Source organism: Vicia villosa, linkage group LG4 (genome assembly GCF_029867415.1).
Source record: "Vicia villosa cultivar HV-30 ecotype Madison, WI linkage group LG4, Vvil1.0, whole genome shotgun sequence".
NCBI lineage: Eukaryota > Viridiplantae > Streptophyta > Magnoliopsida > Fabales > Fabaceae > Vicia > Vicia villosa.
Genome location: NC_081183.1, coordinates 36352428 through 36376214, shown reverse-complemented (window position 1 = coordinate 36376214; position 23787 = coordinate 36352428). Strand labels below are relative to the sequence as shown.

General features: G+C 36.4%; 1 protein-coding gene across 4 annotated transcripts; it reads left to right on the top strand.

Annotated features, from left to right (window-relative positions):
- Nucleotides 1-4287: 4287 nt before the first annotated feature.
- LOC131594707 (vacuolar protein sorting-associated protein 54, chloroplastic-like) lies at nt 4288-23612 on the top strand. Of its 4 annotated transcripts, none has more exons than XM_058866902.1 (19): nt 4293-5287; nt 6317-6379; nt 7460-7539; nt 7738-7855; nt 12776-12850; nt 13636-13792; nt 14281-14369; nt 15647-15903; nt 17177-17348; nt 17443-17526; nt 17618-17988; nt 18305-18458; nt 19336-19417; nt 19535-19614; nt 20697-20813; nt 21612-21679; nt 22207-22287; nt 22379-22632; nt 23365-23612. In XM_058866902.1, the coding sequence occupies exons 1-18, from the start codon at nt 4556-4558 to the stop codon at nt 22515-22517; spliced, it is 2919 nt and encodes a 972-aa protein (XP_058722885.1). In that variant the 5' UTR covers nt 4293-4555; the 3' UTR covers nt 22518-22632; nt 23365-23612. The 4 variants fall into 4 exon arrangements, with proteins under 4 accessions (XP_058722887.1, XP_058722886.1, XP_058722885.1 ...); XM_058866901.1 differs by having other exon boundaries at nt 20652-20813; XM_058866904.1 differs by lacking the exons at nt 21612-21679; nt 22207-22287; nt 22379-22632; nt 23365-23612 and having other exon boundaries at nt 4288-5287; nt 19546-19614; nt 20697-20811.
- Nucleotides 23613-23787: the final 175 nt, after the last annotated feature.

The following is a 23787-nucleotide window of genomic DNA, read 5'->3' as shown; positions in this document are numbered from 1 at the left end:
TGATTGTGGCACACACACCTTTAATGGTAACCCTTCTTATGCTGCATATTGCCTTTTAATTACGATCAAATAGTCAAGTCCCTCGATTCCGAGGATACCTAAAGCAAATGTTGCCCTCAGTTCATTGAAATCATCATAATATTTTGTCCCTCGATGCTGCCTCGGAAATAAGATGATTGTCCCATTGCTAAAGTATCCTCGCCTGTTGCCTAAAAAGATTAATGACTATTATATCCTTCTCTTAGACTACCTGCCCCCTTTATGGTAGGGACAATCTTATGGCGAACGATAACTTCGATGACCCTTTTTAAATCCAATGAAAGGACTACCTGCCCTCTTTATGGTATGGATAGCCATTTCCCATTAAAGTCTAAAAGAACAAAAATTCAAAACTTAAGGGTAATTGCTTGCTCTTTTTCAAATTCAAATAAAAATCTTTTCCCACTCCTTTTCAAAATCAAATTCAAAAAGACTACGCTTATTTACAAGCTAAAGTTCTTCTTTAAAAAATCTTTTCTTATTCACACACCACAAACATTTTTGAAAACAAAAGTGAGCTAAGCAATTAAGAGCCCATGGATAACCATGGATACAAAGGGTTCTTACACCTTCCCTTTGTATAACTTACCCCCCGAACTCAAAGTCTTTTAAAAGGTTTTTTTTCTGTTCTTTTAGCCTTTCTATAAATTGGATAAAATAAAAGTCGGTGGCGACTCTTGCTATCCGCAACATTTTAAAAAAGTCAGTTCTCCCACCGAGTTACAATATGTTGCATTCATTCATAATCATTTGTTGAGGGCTGAATCCTGATGATGTGGGGATTCAGTGAAGAGCATAATTCCCATTGTGTGGAGTTTGTGCTGGCAGGGCCGTATCCTGAAGATGTTGGATCGGTCAGTGGGTTACTCCCATTGATGATGTTTGGTACCACATGCATAGTGTCAGTCCATTCATATGCATGATTTTCATAACATGATTGGATGTGTTTCAGTGTTATGAATTGATGATGTGTTGGTTGTGTGGTTGTTGAATTGTCTGAATATGATACAATTGGGTGAGTAATATAACTATGATGTGTTATTATTTATGATGCTATAATATTTGTTAATTGCAATGAGACTCACCCTTGCATGTTGTCATTTTCAGATTGAGGATAGCGACTTTTCGACTTGGTGAGGATTAGCTCATGAGTCAGTGCGTTTAGTTTAGCGTCAGGTGTCATGCTCTGATATTGTAATACTGGGGACGCGATGTTTTGAGTTTATGTTTTATAACTCTAGTTGTTTATTTTGATGTTGAAGGATAAAGTTTTAAAGACGTTGAACTTATCCGTGCAATTTAATTTCCGCTGTGTTAACATGAAGTGTTATAATTTTATGATGGATTTCCCTCAGTGAATGCATGACATAGACGTATGATTGTTTATTAATTGTTGAATTATGGCACCCTTGTATTCATGTACTCTCAATAATTATTTAAATTGCCGCGGGGTTTAGAAGGGTGTTACAATAGTGGTATCAGAGCATAGTCGGTCGTTGTGACCAGAGTCTTGTGTCAGTCTTCCCTGTGTATGCGACTAGTGCGGGTTAAACATTGTCGATACTATTGTTATGACTAAATTGTTTGTGATTTAAGCAGAGCAATAGCTAGAAGAGGTGAAAGAAACGACAATGCTATCGCTGAGGCTCTGGGCATGATTACTGGTGTGCTGGGAAGGAATGCAAATGGAGCTGGGATTGGCGCTGACACCCAATTGGGGAACTTTCAGCGGAATAATCCTCCGTTGTTCAAGGGCACGCATGATCCCGAAGGTGCTCAGAAGTGGTTAAAGGAGATCGAGAGATTTTCAGAGTCATTGATTGTGCCGAGGATCTGAAGGTGAGGTATGGTACGCATATGTTGTCCGAAGAAGCTGATGACTGGTGGAATGCCAGTAGAGATGAACTTGAAGTTGCTGGTGTAGCAATTACTTGGGCTGTGTTCAAAAGAGAGTTTTTGAGGAGGTACTTCCCTGAAGACGTTCAAGGCAGAAAATAAATTGAATTTTTGGAGGTGACTCAAGGTAATATGAAGGTACCCGAGTATGCTTCGAAGTTTGTCGAGTTGGCGAAGTACTACGTTCACTACAACAATGATAAAGCTAGTAAATTCTCAAAGTGTATCAAATTTGATAATGGTCTTCGTGATGAGATTAAGCAAGGTATCAGGTATTAGAGGATTCGGCGATTTGTCGATTTGGTAGACGGTAGCAAAATCTTCGAAGAGGATAACATTAAGCTGAAGTCATCTCACTCTTGCGAGTTGGTTGACAAGAAAGGTAAGAAGCCTATGGATAGAGGTAAGCCATACGGTAGAGGAAATCCTACAGTTGGTGATTGGAAGAAGCCTAGTGGGGGAGACTCCAGTGCTTTTGTCAGGTGCTACAATTGTGGCGAGGTCGGACATCGTAAGAATGACTGCAAGCTTGATGAGAAGAAGTGTTTCAAGTGTGATAAAGTGGGCCATGTTGCTGATGATTGGAAGAAGAAGGTTGTGACTTGCTACAACTGTGGTGAAGAAGGTAACATTAGCCTACAGTGTCCTAAAACAAAGAAGAATCAGTCTGGTGGGAAGGTCTTTGCTTTGTCTGGGTCAGAGACTACTCTGGAGGATCGATTGATTAAAGGTCCGTGTTTTATCCATGACACACCTTTAATTGCAATTATTGATACTGGAGCGACACATTCGTTTATTTCTTTGGATTGTGCTAAAAGATCGGGATTAGAAATATCTGATATTAATGGAAGTATGGTTATTGATACTCCTGCGTCAGGTTCAGTAACTATTTCTTCTGCTTGTTTGAATTGTCCGGTTGATATTTTTGGTAGGAAGTTTGGGATGGACCTAGTGTGCCTTCCATTCGAATGAATTTATATTATTCTGGGTATGAACTGGTTGGAGTTCAACCGGGTTCATATTAATTGCTTTACGAAGACAGTTATCTTTCCTGGAGAGAGCAGTGCCGAGGATTTGGCGATGACTACTAAGCAGGTAAATGAAGCGGTTAAAGATGGGGATGCAAAGTTCATATTATTTGCATCCCTGGAGGTGAAAGGAAAAGCGGTGAGTAATGAATTACCGGTAGTACGAGATTTTCCAGAAGTTTTTCCCGAAAAGGTTAGAGAGTTGCCACCTGAGAGAGAAGTGGAGTTTGCGATCGAATTAATTCCTGGGATGAGTCCTATGTCAATGGCACCTTATCGCATGTCGGCATCCGAGTTGGCCGAATTGAAGAGTCAATTAGAAGAGTTGCTTGAGAAGGAGTTCATTCGTCCTAGTGTTTCGCCGTGGGGTGCGCCGGTGTTGTTGGTAAAGAAGAAAAAAGGTTCGATGAGACTATGTGTGGATTATAGACAGCTGAACAAGGTTACTATCAAGAATCAATATCCATTACCGAGGATTGATGACTTGATGGATCAGCTGGTCGGAGCAAGCGTATTCAGTAAAATTGATTTGAGGTCTGAGTATCATCAGATTCGTGTGAAAGCAGACGATAAAGTTTTAAGTTTATGTTTTATAACTCTAGTTGTTTATTTTGATGTTGAAGGATAAAGTTTTAAAGACGTTAAACATATCCGTGCGATTTAATTTCCGTTGTGTTAGCATGAAGTGTTATAATTTTACGATGGATTTCCCTCAGTGAATGGATGACATACACGTATGATTGTTTATTAATTAATGAATTGTGGCACCCTTGTATTCATGTACTCTGAATAATTATTTAAATTGCCGCGGGTTTTAGAAGGGTGTTACATAACTAAACTATTCAATCACCCAAAACCTCCATTTTTTGGCTTGATCGTCCGTAATATAGCTTTGAACTTGATAGAGCTTTGAATATGATGTTGACAACGTAGCCGAACTCAGGAGAAAGTTTAAGAGTTTGAAATTTGGGGTTGAGAGAGTTTGAGGATTGGTAGTTTGAAATGAAAAGAATAAGGGAGGAGAAAAGTCTGGCGCGAGTTATAACGACAAAGCTTTCTGTAGATGCATCTTCGGAATAGCTCCGTAAGTGCAACTACGGAATAAAACAACGTTAAACAAAAAAAAAGGACTTCGAGACTCATGGGGTGGAATGAGAAATTGTCATCTTTATTATATATATTTAATATTTAATACCAATAACAATAATAATAGATGATTTTCAATCGCACAACCAACACTAATGCCGCACCGGTTTAAAGTCCCAATCCCAACCCGGTCCAGACCACCGGTTTTTTCCATACAAATTACAAAGATTCTTCCTTCCACTACTCCATTTTCATATCATTGCTCATCACTGCAAAACCATCCTCAACTCTCGCCCTCTATTCTTCCCCCAGATCCCAATCCAACCTTCGCCATTCATATTTCCCCTTCTCCCCATACACCCCCTCCCATGCATCACCCCCACTAACCCTCCCAACTAATTCAATCCCCTCCATTACACCAAACTCCTCCCTACAACCACCACTTCCCCACCCCCGATCTCCCTCACTAAACACCAATGTCCCCTCACTAATCCCTCCCAAAATCAATGGATTCCCCACCCTCCCAACAAACGTGGGGAAGGTCACCAACCCTCTCCTCAGCTCCTTCCACATCCTTCTCCAAAGACGCAATCCAAAGCCTCTCTTCCATCCTCAACAACCCTCTCTCCTCCACCACAATCTCCCCTCCCGAATTCACCCCTATCTCCTCCACCAAATCCACCTCCGAAATCACCCGATCCGATTTCCACACCTACCTCTCTACCGTCTCCGATCCCTTCCACCGCTTCGACGACATCCGCAAACACGCCAACAAAGAGATCTCCCTACCATCCGACACCGACGGCGCCGGCGAAGCACTCGTCGCTTGTCTCCGCGAGGTTCCCTCGCTTTACTTCAAAGAAGATTTTCGATTGGAGGAAGGTGCCACGTTCCGCGCTGCGTGTCCGTTCTCGACGTTTGCAGAGAACGCTGTGTTGCAGGAGAAGCTCTCGCAGTATCTTGATGTGGTGGAGCTTCATCTTGTTAAGGAGATCTCGCTGAGGTCGTCTTCGTTCTTTGAAGCGCAGGGACAGTTGCAGGATCTTAATGGTAAGATCGTTGAAGGATGTGCGAGGATTCGGGAACTGAAGGATACTGTTCGGCTTATTGATTCAGATTTGGTTGAGTCTGCTAGGCAGATTCAGCAGCTTAACGGTACCAGGACGAATCTGTTGGCGCTTCAGCAGAAACTTAGGCTCATATTCTATGTTAATCAAGCACTCTCAGCTCTCAAATTGGTTAGTGTTTGTGGAGTAGTTTGAATTCTCATTTTTTGATGCGATTCGTTCCAATTGTAGAGAGGCGCGTTTTAAGTTTTGGTGCTGTGGATGTTAGAAATTTTTATGGAGAATTGTGGAGAGCTGATTGCAGTTAACCTTAGGTGGTTTTATTTTAGTTTTGTTAGCTTGTGAATTATTTCAGCTTTAAATTTTGAATAACGGCCAATGGAACACGGACTCCGACATCGATAATATAAAAAATATAGGACACCGACACCGTTACATATATGATTGTATTTGAACTTCATTTATGCATTTATTATTAAGAGTTAAAAATATCCTAATCAAATTTATTGTCTTTACTTTTTCATGGATAATATTGCTTTGATACATGTTTAACCCTTGCGTATGCGATTTGTTTTGAAAAGTGTATAAGGTGTGTTGAATGAAAAAAAAAAAATTCTTTCTTAAAGACTTGTCTAAATTGTCAGACACGTGTTGTATGAATGTCAAACGAGTGTCAGACACCAATTTAATGAGTGTCGAAGCAAATTAAGTAAATCATTTATTTGGGAACACTTGTCTGACTTTTCCCACACGTGTTGTATGGTTGTCATACAAGTATCGGACACCAACGCGTGTTAGACACTGCGACACGCCTACTCCTAGAGTGGTCCGTGCTTCATAGATAACAACTTTTATTTTTGACTGGTTGTTAGAATTGAAAGGTGTTGTGCTGTAAATGTGGGAACTATACTGAATAGGATTTGATGGGTTATGGAAATTTATGGGGGAAACTACTTGCGGTTTACTTACTTTGCTTTGTTGGAGTAGTTCTATGAGTTAGTTAATTAATCAATTCATGCAATGAGTTTCCTAGGGAATCACTTTGGCTGTCACTTGATTAACTGTCACACTTTGTTGATTCATTGTTTATCATTTTGTTTGATTTTCCCATGTTTCCTTAATTATCGTTTGTTTTTATGGATTGTTATTGTTTGACAACTGGAAATCCATTTTAAGTTGATTAATTTTGCTGTGATACAGCTTGTTGCATCTGCAGATTGTGCTGGAGCACTGGATGTAACTGACGATTTGCAACATTTACTGGTATACTTTAACTGTTTTATGAAAATCCTATTAATAGTAGGGTCTGTTTACACCCTTTATGAATGCAAATGTAAATATTAATTGTTGAGAGTGGGGGGTGAGAGATAGATATAAGGAAGGGAGAGAGAAAGAGAGGAGGGAGAGGAGAGAGATGAGATCGAGAAGAGAGAGAGAGAGAGAGCAATGGAGGGTAGAAAGATGAGAGATGGGAGAGAATATATTCTCAGTAGAAAATAAAAAGGTATTTTTATAATTTTGATAGCTTGTACTTGAGACAGAAAGTTGTTATATGTTTTAGTTTGAGTTTTTGTCCAATCCTTAGTCCCCAGTTTTGTCTAGTCCAATAACTAATTTTAAAATCAAACACAATACAATTAGAGTTGTGTTGTCCAGTCCCTCATTTGTCAGCAAATCAAACACATCATCATTCTTAATTACTTCCTATTTTCTTGATCGTAGCCTTAGTTCTGTTCTTTTCTTTTTGTGAGGACTATATGTGTTTGACCTATCATGACTAGGAAAGGATGTCCAACTTAAAATGTTTTTTGTTGGTCAAATACATCATTTGGTCCTTAAAGTTAGAAGTTTGTAACAAGTTAGTCCTTTAAGCTTTTTAAGTAACAAGTTCGTCTCTTTAGTCTGTAAAAGTGTATGTTGTTAATCTTTTAAAGAAATTCTGCTGCAAAAAGTTGATGTGTTTGTTATTTATATTTTATACTATGGGGCTGGAATAATGTTACCAAACCCTATTATGGATGGGTGATGTCTATGTAAAACTGCTTAGTTATTATTCTTATTAATGTCCGTGTAGATGATATCAATCAGTGTTTGCTGTGTGTGTTGATGATATCAATCAGTGTTTGCTGGGTGGGTGTGGGCAGCTGATATCAATCACAGTATGACTGAGTAGTTTCCTTTTATATTGTAACTGACATCAATTACTTAGCGTTGAACATAACTAATTTTCTTTGAAGTCTGTTAATGAGGCATTCTACTATTTAATGTCAATGGGATTCCTGAAGGACAAGGAGAGAATTATATGCTAATTTTAGTCTTATTTGTTTACTGTAACTTTGATAGGATGGAGATGAGCTCACTGGGTTGCACTGCTTTCGTCATCTTAGAGATCATGTGACAGGTTTTATAGAATCAATAAACAGGTAAACTTTTAGTGCTGTCCTGATCTATCAAGGTGGCATATGCTACTGTTTAGTTTCTCTTAGATTGTGTGTTCCATTAACCTGCATCTCAAAATTCGTTTGACAGTGCTTTCTACTGCTTTTCTTGATTTTTGATCACCCTATAATTTTTGGAAGAGAACAGAGTTGAACTATAGTGAATTGTATTGTTTTTTGTAGCATTCTCTCAGCAGAGTTTATTCGAGCTTCTTTACACGATGCTGCAGAATCAGATGTGATAATTTTATCTAAAGCTAAAGCAAGAGCTTCCCTTCCCATGAATGGAAAAGATGATGAAGTAAGATTGAATCTTCAATTACTTTTATCTTTAACACCTCTTTTTGGTTGTCTCTCTTATTTTATATGAATCTTGTGCTGGAAATCTTTCAAATCTTTACCATTATGTTTTAGAGGGGATACAGTCACCGGGGTTTCTTCATGTAAACTAACCTGGCACATTTTAAAATGAAAATACTGTTAGGTTGTCAAACTTGAGTTGAGAGTGTAGGTAAACTCTTGGAGCTTCCGTTAATTCGTGAGAGTATTCCTAATATAAAAATAATATTAAAAACCTAAATACAGCATGTATAATATATAATGTAATCACATTTACCCACTAATAGTTCAATATTCAAATTGATAATAAAGCTAAGTAGCATAAAGATTGAAATGCATAACTTAGAAGTTCGGTAGTCCGTAGCTCTTGAATCATTATACTAAACATTAGACAAGCACTACATGATACACATTAAAATAAGATTCATTGGTTTTCAAGCATATTCTAGTAAACCAGATGTGGCCTACTATCCTTAAATACAAAAAAATTAACCAATTTAAGAAAACCCTAAAAAGAGGGAGTGGCGCATACTATAACAAATGCATTCTAGCATAAAGAAACTTCTATAACCAAATGTTTCAGCAATGAAGGCCGACAATATGGCCCAGCCACAATTAAGGCAGATTTTCCAACAGTTCATGATATGGTACCATTACCACAATAATTATAATTCAACATTCTGATAAGTGATATTGGGCATAGCACTAATGAAAGAAGACAACAACCTACATTTTGAATTACTGAGGAGATTATTTTATCTTTTTTAGTTTATGTTAGTTAGGATTTACTGATTAGAATTAAGTTATGTATTTTAATTTATAAGGTTATTCAGCTTCCTTATCTTGATAAGATTAGGATAACACAATTTTGAAGTTCCAATTTTTTTAGCATTGTTAGGATTAAGTCTAAATGTCTAATCTTTAGGTTGTATTAGTTTTTATCCCAATTCAACTAGGATTCTTTCTGCTGTTGTAGCTTATTTAAAAGGCATATGGATTAACAAAGTGGTTGGCTCTAGTGATTAATGACCATCAATTAAGGTTGAATCAACCGAGATTACCTAAGTTCAATCACTGATAGGTATGGTAAGGTTTATGTGAGAAAAAGACAAAAGGGCAAGGAGAGAGAGCAGAATCTTTTGTAGTGGGTGCTGCACATGGGCCTGCCAGCTGGCAGTAGATGAGTGGAGAATAATTCCTAGGTTTCAGTATTTAATGATTGGCTGCAGCAATCATTAGGACACGCAGAAATTAGTAGTGGATATACCACATGGGAGAGACTAGGCCTCTCTAAGAGCCTCCATTTTCTTTCTATCTTTTCTGCATTTTTTTCTACAGCTTTCTACTTTTATTTGTAACCCTAGATCCCATTTGAACTCTAGAGAAATTCAAATAAAAGTCAGTCTTTTCTTATATTATCCTGTTTCTGCTATTTTCCCTATTTAGATATTAAATTGATCCTATCAATTTGGTATCTAGAGCCTTGGTTTCATTACACAGTGAATGGTCATTACTAGAAGCATCATGGAAAACAGAGTTGACATGATTGAAGAGAGAATGAACAATTTCGAAGGAACCTTAGATCAAATCAGACTGCTGGTTCTGGAACAACAAGCGAAACCCCAAGTCACAATGGAGCAGATACGCCAACTGCTTCAGGATCGATCACGAAGGACACATAGATATGGGAGCGAGCACGAGTACGACGATGAGGAAGGAAGTGAGAGAAGCACTGTGTCACGAGATTCTCGACCCAGAACTCGTCGTCACGGTGGCGGAAATGGGTCTAGGTTTTTGGGAAACAGACGAAGATTGGAAATTCCAATCTTTAAGGGAGATGACGCGTTTGGTTGGCTGGTTCGCGTAGAGAGATACTTCCATTTGAACGGGATACAAGTACGTGACAAGCTAGACGCAGTGGTACTGGCTATGGAGGATAGAGCTTTGAATTGGTATCAGTGGTGGGAAGAACAAGCACCACTAAGGACTTGGGAGGAATTTAAGATTGCGGTGATGAGAAGATTTCAACCGGGTATGATGCAAAACCCGATGGCCCCCCTGCTGAGTTTGAAACAAAAAGGGACTGTTGTGGAGTATATGGAGAAGTTTGAGAGGTTAGTAGCTCCTTTAAGAAGAGAGGAAAGAATAATGTTAGATTCCATTTTTTTGAATGGTTTGAAGGAGGAGATTCAGGCTGAACTAAAGCTCTATGAGAGTCAAGGTTTATCTAACCTCATGGATAGAGCATTATTAATTGAAGAAAAAAATGAAGTTTGCCAAAAGAATGGGAGCTCGTGGAAGGATAGAGGAGGACTGCTGAAAATCAAAGATCCTATAGAAGTAGGTGGCTCTAAGAAGGATGGTGAGAAGATCAGTGGAGGAGCAAATGAGAGACACAAAGGAAGGAGATTGAATCCTGCTGAGTTAGAGGAGAGGAGCAAGAAGGGATTGTGCTTTAAGTGTGGTGACAAATGGAATCGGGAGCACATATGCAAATTTAAGCATATGAGTTTCAAGCTGTGTGAGATTAGTAGTGAGGAAGAAGAGGGGAATTGGGGAGTTAGTACTCAAACTGAGGCAGTGGAGGAATTAGTGACAGAACTCAAAACCTTACATTTGTCACTGCAGAGCAAACAAGGGTTCACTTCTAATAAATCCTTCAAGGTTTGGGCTACTGTACAAGGACAGAAGTTGATAACCCTCATTGATTCAGGGGCAACTAGTAATTTCATTGATGCTAGGCTGGTAGAGAGAATGGGCATACAGTTGATGGAGACTCCTCCCTATGTCATAGAGGTGGGAAATGGAGAGAGGGTTAAATATCAAGGTGTTTGTGAAGGGGTGAGTTTCAATGTGCAAGGGGTTGACTTTAATCAACATTTTTTCTTAATGGAGTTAGGTGGAGCTGAATTGGTGTTGGGGATGGATTGGTTGGCCAGTTTGGGCAACATTGAAGCAAATTTTGGCGTGTTATGTCTGAAATGGAAGCAGGAGGAGATTGAACATTGTATTTTTGGTGACCCTGTACTAAGTACCAAACAAGCTTCTATGAAAGAAATGTTGAAAGCCTTGAATGATGAAGGAAGAGGAATGCTGGTAGAATCTGTGCAAGCTGAAGGAGTAAATGCAACAGTAGAGGATGATGAATGGAAGACATTACTGGACAGGTTTGAAGAAGTATTCCATCTACCTAATGGGCTACCACCTATTAGGGAGCATGATCATGCTATCATCCTAAAGCCTGGAGCAACTATTCCTAATCTGAGACCCTATAGATATCCCTTCAACCAAACAAATGAGATAGAGAAGATTGTGGGTGAAATGAAGCAGGCTGGGACTCAGTTGAAATACAGCAGTGCATATCACCCTCAGTCAGAGGTGGTGAACAGATGTTTAGAAACCTATTTGAGATGTGTAACTGGTCTGAAGCCTAAACAATGGTCTAAATGGCTAGCTTGGGCTGAATATTGGTATCATACCAATTACCATGCCTTTTTAATGACTACACCTTTTGATGCCTTATATGGTAGGGCACCACCTATGTTAATAAGAGGAGACACACCTTTTTATGCTGTGGATGAATTTAACAAATTGACAGTTGAAAGAAATGTTATGCTGAAGGAGTTACAAGATCAGTTGCTTAGAGCTCAAGATGTGATGAGACGCCAAGCCAATAAGCATAGAAGGGAGGTTGAGTATGAAGTAGGAGAAAAGGTGTCCTTGAAGATACAACCTTATAAGATGAAGAAGTTAGCTAAGAGAGTGAATCAAAAACTAAGCCCTAGGTACTATGGCCCTTATGGAATGTTGCAAAGGATAGGGGCAGTAGCTTATAAACTGAAGCTACTTGAAGACACTAGGGCACGCCCAGTTCTCCATGCTTCTTTATTGAAGAAAACTGTCTCATCTTCTCTGGAATCACAGCCCCTGCCAGCTTGTATGAATGAGGAGTGGCACTTAGAACCTCCTCCTGAGAAGATGATAGTTTCTAGGAGAAATGAGCTGGGAGAAATAGAGGTTTTGGTGAAATGGAAGAACCTGCCTGACGTCGACAATTCGTGAGAATTAAGAAACAAAATGGGAGCAGAATTTCCAAACATTCTCCTTGAGGTCAAGGAGAGTTTTGAAGGGGGGAGAATTGATAGGTATGGTAAGGTTTATGTGAGAAAAAGACAAAAGGGCAAGGAGAGAGAGCAGAATCTTTTGTAGTGGGTGCTGCACATGGGCCTGCCAGCTGGCAGTAGATGAGTGGAGAATAATTCCTAGGTTTCAGTATTTAATGATTGGCTGCAGCAATCATTAGGACACGCAGAAATTAGTAGTGGATATACCACATGGGAGAGACTAGGCCTCTCTAAGAGCCTCCATTTTCTTTCTATCTTTTCTGCATTTTTTCTACAGCTTTCTACTTTTATTTGTAACCCTAGATCCCATTTGAACTCTAGAGAAATTCAAATAAAAGTCAGTCTTTTCTTATATTATCCTGTTTCTGCTATTTTCCCTATTTAGATATTAAATTGATCCTATCAATCACTAGCTTGAACATTTCTTTGTCAAGCTTTACTTACCACACTGAAGAATACTGGATTACTAAAATCGATTTACCCTATGAATCTATGATTAAGACAAAGAAACAGTATATTTCTTAGTATTAGTAGCAGGATAAATGAAGGTCTTGATGATTCTTGATGCCTTAAGCACACTGATAAATAAGTTCATTGAGTACTTTGGCATTTAATCCAATGTTTGAGAAGCTCAAAGTCTCACAATGTTATGTGCTTGAATTTTGTTCTATGCGATATTATATTTTCTTTGTGCATTCATGTTTTGATAAGTTTTGAGGATGCAATTTTTGATCTAACCTCTACGTCATCATAACCAGGTAAAGTTAGAAGAAGAAGAAACAACTAATTTCAAAGACAGTCTTCTCCCTACTGTAATTGGCTTGCTTAGAACAGTGAGTATTAGCTGCATTTACTTTACTAATATTATTATTATTTATGTTAATTCAATTTCGATATCATGTTGTGGAAGTTTGAGTTTCGTCTTTGATTTATGAAAAATCTTTACTAAGATCCATTCAACTAGTTATTCCTTTTCTACTTTTGAGGATATGCTGTTCATTTATCCTTCATAATAATTTGAAAACGCTTGACATTTGATAACCAATAAATGAGGATAAGAGAAACAGAAAAACCCATCTTGAGATCCTGTACCATAAAATAGTACACAAAACAAACAACACTTTCCGTCTTTATGCTTCCCACGTGATTCTCCTGAAATTCCCCGTTTCATTCTAATCGTCCTCTGTAAGATTTGGAAACCTTGGAGTGGGAGAGTTAGTCTTGGCCATGTGTTATTTGTGGAGTTGGAAACAGCACAATTATAGTACATTAATTTGGTGGTGGTGGTTATTGGTTTCCTCATGCCATTTAATTTTTCAGCTTACTAACCATAATTTTCTGCAAGGCCCTTTTTGTAGTACAGAGTAGGAAGCCTCGTATAGAATACAATAACAACAACCAAGTTTTATCCATCTAGGTGGAGCAAGGGATATAAATGAGTAGGACAACTAGCCCTAACATGACATGCACTATTTCAAAAATAATAATTGTACTTATGATGGCCATTCACTGATGCGTCCCTTTTTGGTAGGGAGTTTGTTGACTTGGAATCAAATTTTTTATCTTTGCAGGGGATTATGCCTGTTAAATGATTTTGTACTATTTTTCTTATTTTCAGGCTAAACTTCCCTCTATTCTGAGGATCTATCGAGACACACTAACTGCTGATATGAAGAGCTCTATAAAAACTGCTGTTGCTGAGTTGCTTCCAGTTCTTGCTCTCCGAGGTTCAGAATCAGAGTTCTTTTCTGGAGACCGAGCTGTAGAGGCAGATGGTGAGATTTTCTTTAGCATAACTGCTAATGTTTGGCTATCAGAAAATTAATTCTTATATATATGGGAAGGGATTAAGTTTTACTGGTTTAATATTGTCACTGTTACACAATTAAAAACTCAACAACGTAGTTTTTGTGTGGATCCAACTGTTGAATAATTAATAATTTGTTACATTAATTTTGTATGTGACATCTTAAAATGTAAATGAGTTTGTAATCAGATGATTCTTGTTTTCAATATATTTCAAAAGTGCATATGTTATTTTGACATATCTCAATGGCATATTGAACAATTTTACATTAACATGCAATTTGATTAATATAATAATAATTTTCAATCCAATGGTGAATTTTGAATTACATTTATACGATAAAATATCATTGATTGTATGTTGTAAGTGTCCAAGTATTACACAAGTGTAATGTGATTCATTCTTTATATATGCTCTTTTCTGCTTTCAACTTTTTATTGTTAAATAATGACTCAGGTGGTGGTGCTTCGCTTGCTAGCAAGTTAAGGAGTCTGTCATCTGATTGCTTTGTCCATCTTTTGAGTGCTATTTTCATGATAGTACAGGTAATTTGTACTTGGCCTTTGTTGTGTTCATCTTAACTAAAACTCTTGTATATTTTTAAAATGTATTTAGTCTGAATAAAATAGAGGATTTGCATTAATGATTTCTTGTATTGCTGAGATGCATTGACACTGATAGACAATACATAAACTCTGCAACTAATGAAAATGTGAAAATGTCGCTATGCTTTTGAAATGTCCTGTAACTTGGTCAGTGGATAACTTTTTTGGAGGTTGGGGGTCTTCTTGGGTGAATTTTTGTTGTCCCTCCTACATTGAATTTGACTTGAATGAATTTGACTTAATTAATACAGCAATGAGTGCGTATTGTAATTCTAGTAGTATTAATTATGATTTTATTTGAGAAAAAATAATAAATGTATTATATATTGTAATTTTAATTGAGGCTTATATTTAGGGACACTTTTTTTTCTTTCTTTCTTTCAAAAGGGAGCTTATATTTTGGGACATCCATGTTGGATGCAAATGCTCCACCTTGAGGGGGCATGTTGTGATATTGTAAAATATTATAAGTATGAGTTTAGATAATATCCCAATTGTATTTCTGGGATTCTTTCCTAGTTGTCTCTTTTTGGTTGATTCTATTCCTTAATCTTCAGGGATTGATCAGGTTAGCTTCATGTATATATATACATTTTACATTCTCCTATCCTTGATACTTGAAAATACAATATACATGAAAATACAATTTATTTTCAATCTGAAGTCCAATCATTTTGTTGTATGCTACCTTTAAAGTGGTCGTTATGTAAAGTAACTGAGTGTTCATTTTTTTCCTTTATATTTGTGAGGTTCTGAAATATTGAGTTATATCAACAAATATCACTTGAACATGAATGGAAATGCTCACTGATTTAGAAATTCTTGTATATTTTCTTGACAATCTTGTGAGTTTTGCAATCACATGACTCAAACTTTTCCACATGTTATTGTTTTTAATAGCATTATTTTGTATTGTATGCTGTATACTCTTTACTGCGTAATTTTTGTCTCTTCGATACATCACACCTCATTATCAATGGCTATTGCCCAAGAAAAGGATAATTGGCTATTATGCCAACTTATTTTGCTAAAATTACGTGTTTTTATCTTCTTAGCTTCTTAGGGAGACTCATTGTGTTGGCTGTATCTCATGTACAAGCATATGTATTGTGTATGGCTACATCCATGTTACTGAAATTTAGCTTTCCAGTGGTTTGCACTTTATCAGCTGTTTTAAGAGAGATGTAATAAGATTTTTTTCTTTTTAGTGATTGCAGGCTCATTTAGTACGGGCTGCTGAAGTGAAAAAAGCCATTGAATGGATTTTGAGCAACTGTGATGGTCATTATGCTTCTGATTCAGTTGCTGCCGCAATTGCTCATGGTGCTGCAGCTGCAGAGATATCCCAAGAAAGCGATGTTAATGGCACTACATTTTTTCCGTATTCACCGCAGAGAAATGTTGCCAAGGGTTCCTCTTTTCAGGGAAAAGCAATTGATGCTGTGAGCTCCTCAAACATGTCAAAAAATTTCAGGTTAAATATAGCCTCTTTGTTCTAATACACATGTACTGGAAAGCTTTTTCTGGATTCTTTTAGTTTAAATGTGTTAAAAAATTGTGTAATTTGTTATATAAGAGCTAATTTTCCCTCGCATAAGCACCTAAACATACTACTCACTAGTGCAGCATTATATAAGTACAAGTCTTAAGTTAATAGAAATGATAAATAATTGTATTGTAATAAGTTTTCTTATTGTTTTGTGCAAACAATTTTTTTCTCTTATAAATTTGAACTGTTCCATTCTTTATTGAATGGTGACGGTTAAATGTGGTTGGGCCTAACTCAACTCTACAAAACCGGCTTGTAGGGTGAGGATTGCCCCCACTTATAAGGACATGTTCAGGCCATATATTGTCCAATGTGGGACTCTTAACACACCCCCTCACGACCAGGACTAGACAACTGGAGCGTGGAAATAAATGGTGGGTGGCCCGATAGCGGAAACCATAATAGGTGGCCCACTGGATCTTAAACCAGGCTCTGATACCATGTTAAGAAATGTGGTTGGGCCTAACTCAACTCTACAAAACCGGCTTGTAGGGTGAGGATTGCCCCCACTTATAAGGACATGTTCAGGCCATATATTGTCCGATGTGGGACTCTGACAAATGTATTATATTGAATGGGAACTATTTATATGTCAAAAGCCAATTAACTCAAGTTTAATCTGATAGGTGAAGGCACACGGAAGGTTTTATACTAAAAACATTATAGAACTATTCTATCATTTAAAAAATTAGGCTGCAAAATGGGAGAAATATGAGATGGAATATTACCAAAGGCCACTACATTCTGTTCCCTTAAGACTTGAGTGTTTTGCCTCTTGACTTAAGCAAGCTATAGTAATTCCATAGCTTGGATGTCTAGTTTATTTGGTACATTTTCTTGTAGCTGACATTATCTTTGCAAACATAATAACATCCATAACCTATGTTTAATCAGTATGCATGGTAATCCTCCTCTCAAATGTTTTATCTTATCTTCCTATTCTGCCCTCGAGTAATCATTTTTCTGTTTCAGAGGCTGCTAGGATTCAATTACTGCATTTCTTTTTACTGATTACTGATAACTAATTGCTCTTATGTGATCTCCCCTCTTAAAAACGCTAATAATGGGTTCCTGTAAAATTGGTATATGGATTATATAAAATAAGCTATACTTAGATCTAGTATGCTTTCAGCAATTACTTGTGTTTTAGTTGCTGCCCAATTTGTTTGATGTTCTCAAAGAATCTGGTCCTAAACAGAGCTGATGTATTGCGAGAAAACGCAGAAGCTGTCTTTGCAGCATGTGATGCTGCTCATGGAAGATGGGCAAAGCTTCTGGGGGTCCGTGCTGCTCTCCATCCTAGATTGAAACTGCAGGAATTTCTAACTATTTACAACATCACCCATGAGTTCATTACAGCTACTGAAAAAGTACATATTTTCATTTTGGTTTAAACTTTAAAGTTTAGATACCAAATTATGTGGTTTTAGTTCCCTGATTTAACTACCACATTCAAACTAACAGATTGGTGGAAGATTGGGATACAGCATCCGTGGGACACTGCAGTCGCAGGCCAAGGCTTTTATTGATTTTCAGCATGATTCTCGGGTTGGTTTAAATTTTGTTCTTCCGCCATCTAATATAATATTCCTCATAAAAAAATGTTCACCTCTATTAATATTTATTGCTTTGTATTTAGATGTCAAAGATCAAGGCAGTGCTTGACCAAGAAACTTGGGTGGAGATAGATGTTCCTGATGAATTTCAATCCATTATCAATATGCTTTTCTCATCGGATGCACTGTCTTCTGAGAACCTTAATGGTGTTGAAGAGGATAATTCAACGGGTTACCATGATATGGCATCTAACAATGATGCCCAGCCGATGGCGGACACTGGACTGTTGAGTGCTGAACAGCATGTTGAGCAGGCTGATTCCGCGGAAGAATCTAAGAAATTAAATAGAGGTCATAGCAAATCGGTTGGGAGTAACAGCACTGAGAAAGATCATAAAAAATCTGCATCTCAGGCTCTTTTCTACAAAGGTGTTGGTTATCACATGGTAAACTGGTAAGTTACCTAGGCTGAACTTCGTTTTCTCTTTTTTCCCTCTATTTTATGCAGCTTTTATTCTTTTTGTATTGTATTTACTGCTCTCTCTCTCTCTCTCTCTCTGAATAAGCTTGTGTAGGCATTCTTTTATTTTTATTATTACTATTATTATTATTATTATTATTATTATTATTATTATTATTATTATTATTATTTATTACAATATACTGATTCATGTCAACCTTAATATGGAGTTGGATTCACTTATATTATATGGTTTTGTCTCAGCTGTGAATACATTTCAAGTACTTTGATTTTTTCTGTTTGCTTCCAGTGGCTTGATATTGCTGAAGATGCTGTCAGAATACATTGATATGAACAACCTTTTGCCAACATTATCTTCAGAAGTTGTTCACCGTGTGGCAGAAATCTTGAAGTTTTTCAACACAAGAACATGCCAACTTGTGCTAGGGGCTGGTGCAATGCAGGTACTACTAGTATCATTCTTTGAATTTTTGGATCCTTTTAGATATAGAAACTATATTTAGAAATAATATGCATATATTTAGAGCAAAGTCCAAGTGGTCTGCAAAGGAAATTAAGTATTCCCCTATCTCTTTTAGTTGGACCATTAGTCACCTAGCCCTCATTCTCATTTCAATACAATTAAGTTTTTCTCAATTCAATATTTCTCGTTGCCCTTCACAGCCCAACACTCAATACCGTAGAGCAATGTTGAGATTAGAGAAAAAGAGAAGGCAAAAATGAGAGAACCTGCATGTCTTACCACTCTAAATTCCCTTTATTCTATAATCCTAACAAATATTCATTCTATTCTAACAGAGATCTCTCTCTCTCTCTCTCTCTCTCTCTCTCTCTCTCTCTCTCTCTCTCTCTCTCTCTCTCTCTCTCTCTCTCTCTCTCTCTCTCCAATCCCCTTACTCCACGTGTCCCATTCTGTTATTTCTCCCCCCATTAATAATGGGCCTGTCATTAATGGTGATCCTATCAGATTTCAACTTATGTGTTAGTTATACCTAGGTTGGGGAACATCTATTGAGTCATATCAGCTTATATTTGTACTGCACTGGGGAGAAACTGCAGACAATGCCGAGCTCAGAATTTTCCGGCTTTCAAATAGTGTGCACCACTTCATCTAGGTATATTCTAAGTAAATGCTGCAGCTATTAGTTTAATGATAGAACAGACCCTTGGGTTATTTTTGCTTCCCTACTTCCTCTCATATTTGGGTGCCATTTCCCTCCAACCCCTAAGACAGTTTTGCTTAACTATCTTGATCCCATTTCAATTAACTTAGATCTTTGCCATTCTTTTGGTTTCTAATTTTTTGTAAGTTGTGTTCAGGTGTCTGGTTTGAAGTCCATCACCTCTAAACACCTGGCGCTGGCAAGTCAAGTCATTAGTTTTATACATGCTATTATTCCTGGTATAAATACGCACACCTATATTAATATTTTTGAATGTGTTGGTATTACAAGAGTTTATGACCTTGTTATTACATGTTTTAATTAAAAATAACATTGTTCTTCATTTCTGGTGTAAGAAATTCGGCAGATTCTTTTTCTGAAAGTACCAGAGACTAGAAAATTGCTATTGCTTTCAGAGATTGATCGAGTCGCACAGGTATCTACGTTATTCCTATTTCACCCTCCTCCATCCGATATGGTAGACTCATGTAGACGTTTGATTTTAATTGCATTTTCAATGAATTTCTTTGCTGGAAGTATTATTGTTACTCTCTTTTCCTGCTTATAGGAGATGAAAATTTATGAATTACAATTCCTTGTATAAGGTGAAAATTTACTTAGTAGTTTATTAAGTTGAAATGCATTTTTCGTTTAATCACCCTTGAAATGATTCCTCTAATATCTCTACTTCCTTTGGGTGGAAAAATAAATATTGTAAAAGAAGGGGAAAATTAATAGATAATATTTGAGCTTGTAAAGTCTAAAGTGAAGGAAAATGGCCAAATATGGTAGAAAATGAAAGTGAAAAGAGATATAAAATGGAGAGAAGTCTATGTGAAGCTTACAGTTAAATGCAACGTTGTATTCTACATAGTGTCGGTCACACAAGAAATTGTACCTTTTTACAGCTTGTATGCATTAAAGCTGAGGGTCAATAGTTTGGATTTTGCAGCCTATGTTCGAATAATGATTTTAACAAAATGTATGGTAACAGGAACAAGGACCGGCAAGGAACTCCGAATGTTTTAGTCATGTATATCCACTAGATCATTTTTTTCTCTGAAACTTTTTTTCTTGATTGATTTCATCATGTTCAAATTCAAACTCATTATTCTCGTCATCAATTAAAATCAACACACTTATAAAGGCTTTGAATTGTTACTGCATGTTTGAACTAGTTGAATAGTTTAGAATGATCAGCCTGCCTTACACAAATGGGATGTACAAATATATATGCAAGAGAGAATCTCTCAATATATTTCAGCTATATTAAATAGATAGAATATCGTAATTATGACTGTAATCAACGCTAAATGTCTTTGTTTCTTATTTTGATTTTGCCTTAAATTTCTATACTTCCTTTTTAATTTAATAAAAAAATTCTTTAATTTTGTTTGCAAGAAAACTTCAAAATATTATAATAATGCTTACTTTTGTAACATTTAGTACCTTCATCATATCTTTTCATTTCAGGATTATAAAGTCCATAGAGATGAAATACATTCTAAATTATTTCAGATAATGCGAGAAAGATTATTAGTCCACTTGCGTGGGTTGCCTCAAATTGTTGAGAGTTGGAATAGACCCGAGGATGCTGATCCCCAGCCTAGTCAATTTGCTCGGTCCCTTACAAAGGTAAATAATTTCGCTGATCAACAGAGATGATTGTTATGCTTGGAGTTTATGTCTACATTTTTTACTTGCACACTATTTGATATCCTTTCATACTTTATGATGATAGGCTTTTCTGTTAATACTCATTCCTGAAGTTTTTCCATATTTAGTTTTTGTCAGTTAATTTTTATTTGTAACTCTTTTCCTTGTTAATTACTTATTATTATATCTACTTCAATATGTGCATTAAGTTATAAATTAGTTCCCAGTCAAATTATTTGGTTATCTCACTGGCCTTGCTATCAAAACTATATTCTGTTAGAGTTTTTGATTTCGAAAGGACATCTTATTATTTTTTATCACTTCAAAATAAAAGATATACTCCTAAAAATGCTTGAACTATTAGGTGATGATCACAATACCCCAATATTGGTTGGTTAAATATGTTAGGCATTTGGTTAACTGCAAGTGCCTAGGGATTAAATCAGTTTTTGACAAATATTAAAATGGTATCTGTGAGGAGTCTGTTAAATTTATCTCTGAATATTGTGAGGACTGTAACTCAGTAACTATACTTCTTTTTTTCCTCAATATTGTGTGTATCTAACTTGTGTATAATTTATGTAGAATTCATTCTGAGTTGAGTATGCTGAAATTCATTGACAAAAATGGAATATGTAACTAACTTGATATGCTTCTAGATTTGATGGGATGGGTGCTTTTAAGTAGATTAAATTTTTGAGTTCTGCTCTAATGCCAAATTTGTCACCAAAGAAATCTCATAATCGGAAACTATTTATTTTGTTAATTTGATGTTAGGAAGTTGGATACCTCCAGCGTGTTCTATCTCGGACCTTGAATGAAGAAGATGTTCAGGCAATTTTCAGGTAAGAACCTCAGAAATTGTCTTGTTTCCTTTTTTTCTGACATTTTGATTAAAAAATGTGATATCAAATTTCCAAAGTGTATGGTACCCATTATTTATAATGTTGGGATGCTTGTTTAAACAGTGGGTATTTTATTGCTTTCTTCAGGGGGACTGACCGCCGGGTCCTGCCAGGTCTTAGATATAATTAGTTGATAAAGAAACATGGTTGTTTTGAAACGCTTGAGCATAGTAATTTTTAGAAGTTTGTTATCTAGATATGAATATTACATGCAAACTGATATATTTAACTATCATGTAACTTCCCAATCATCTTTTGGACTGATATTAGTTCTGCCAGTTAAATCTCTTGGATTTGTATTCTTGTATATGATGAATTCTGAAGTAATTTTTTTTCTTCGTGTTTTTCCATTTAAAGGGAAAGTAATTACAGCTGCTGCCTTCTTGGCTTATAAAGAAAATTGATTCTATAATGTTAACATCTAACATATGGATTCCTACAGTTAACTCGAATTCTCTGTTTTCCAGGCAAGTGGTCGTTATCTTTCATTCACAAATTTCAGAAGCATTTTCAAGATTTGATATAAGCACTTCACAGGCAAAGAATAGGTATTTATTTTTCCCAAGTTATATTATTTGGACCTAAATTTTTAAACTATTAAGAAAGCATTCATTTCTAAAAATTCTTCCTTCTTGCTAGGTTATATCGGGATATCAAACATATTCTTCAATGTATACGGTCATTACCATCAGGTGATTTAAGTAAATCTGATACCCCTAACTGGGGTCAGCTGGATGAATTCTTGGTGCAAAGATTTGGTAATGATGCTGTTCAGTAAACTGTATTGTAAAGTAACAAGTCATTGCTTATGTGGGAAGGCTAACCTACTTTAGAGGATGTGGGGGTGATTTAAACCTTCTTCACTCTGCATTTTTTTGTAACACTAAGTTGAGGTAATATTTTCGTTAATGAATTTTGATTACTTATATGAATTTATGCGTATGCATCATTGTTATCTTTTTGATAACTACAAATTTGAATATAGAGAGTGCCATGTCGGATTTGGAGTTGTTTCAATTTCAGATGAAATAATCCAGCTTTAGTGCTATGAAACTATAGTCTTTCTTGTAACAATATTATGCATGACTTTTATTTAGGGTGTGTTTGGTTGGAGGGGAGGGAAGGGATTCTTTTAGACTGAAGTTTTTTGGTTCAATTATTAATAGGGTAGGGGAGGGGAACAATATCCCTCCAAAAGCCAATTTTTCTTTGCAACAAATTACTAGGCGAAGATTGTTTAACGATAACACAACAAAATGAAAAAAAAAATTCAGGGGAAATGCACACCAGAAACAACTTCATATTTTCTTACAGGTTTGGTTGGTTGACAGTTAAAGTGTTAATTTCATTTGTATTTGGTCGATTGGCTGATTTATTGGGTTAATGGTTAGTACTGGTAACTGATAAATAAAACAATGTTATTTGTTCAGGGTGATACAGTGGCTAGGTGTCAGATTTCTGTTTGGTTTTGTTTGTTGGATGGATAATACGTCACAGAAAAACTTGAACTTATTTTTGTTTTCTGAAGCATATTTCTGGAAACAATTTCTACCCAATTGGTTAATTGTATATATTTGCAGCCTTTCTGTTTTCTAATACTGATTTTGAATTCTATTATTTTTCAGGTCTTTGTTTGGTCTTATGGTAGATATACAAGGTAATGTATCATTTATGGGCATTTTGTAGCTGTGATTGGTTTGCAGAAGTTTTGTAGCGGTCTGTTGATATTCAATTCTTGGTTACTGTCTCATAATTGTAATGCTTAGCTGAAAATAGATATGAATTTACAGTAAATGAGTGAATTTTCTTCTTATTCTCCTCTTCTTTACAGCCATGAATATTATTAATACATCAATATGTACATGATTCGAGATATCTAGTGAGATTATTAAACTATATGCTGTTAGAGGGTATACTTCGGTTCCCTTAATAAAGAAATCTCCTTGGTATTCCTTGAGTAACGAGACACTTTCAATGGAAGAATCCTTATTTTTTATATATGTACATTTTGTAAAGCGGTGACAACCAGTGAAATTGACTAAAAGATA

Coding starts and splice junctions, on each gene's coding strand:
- LOC131594707 (XM_058866901.1), top strand. CDS start 4,556: ATGGATTCCCCACCCTCCCAACAAACGTGGGGAAGGTCACCAACCCTC. Junction 14,370..15,646: donor CTATTTTCATGATAGTACAG/GTAATTTGTACT, acceptor TAGTGATTGCAG/GCTCATTTAGTACGGGCTGC. Junction 20,814..21,611: donor TTGCTCGGTCCCTTACAAAG/GTAAATAATTTC, acceptor ATTTGATGTTAG/GAAGTTGGATACCTCCAGCG.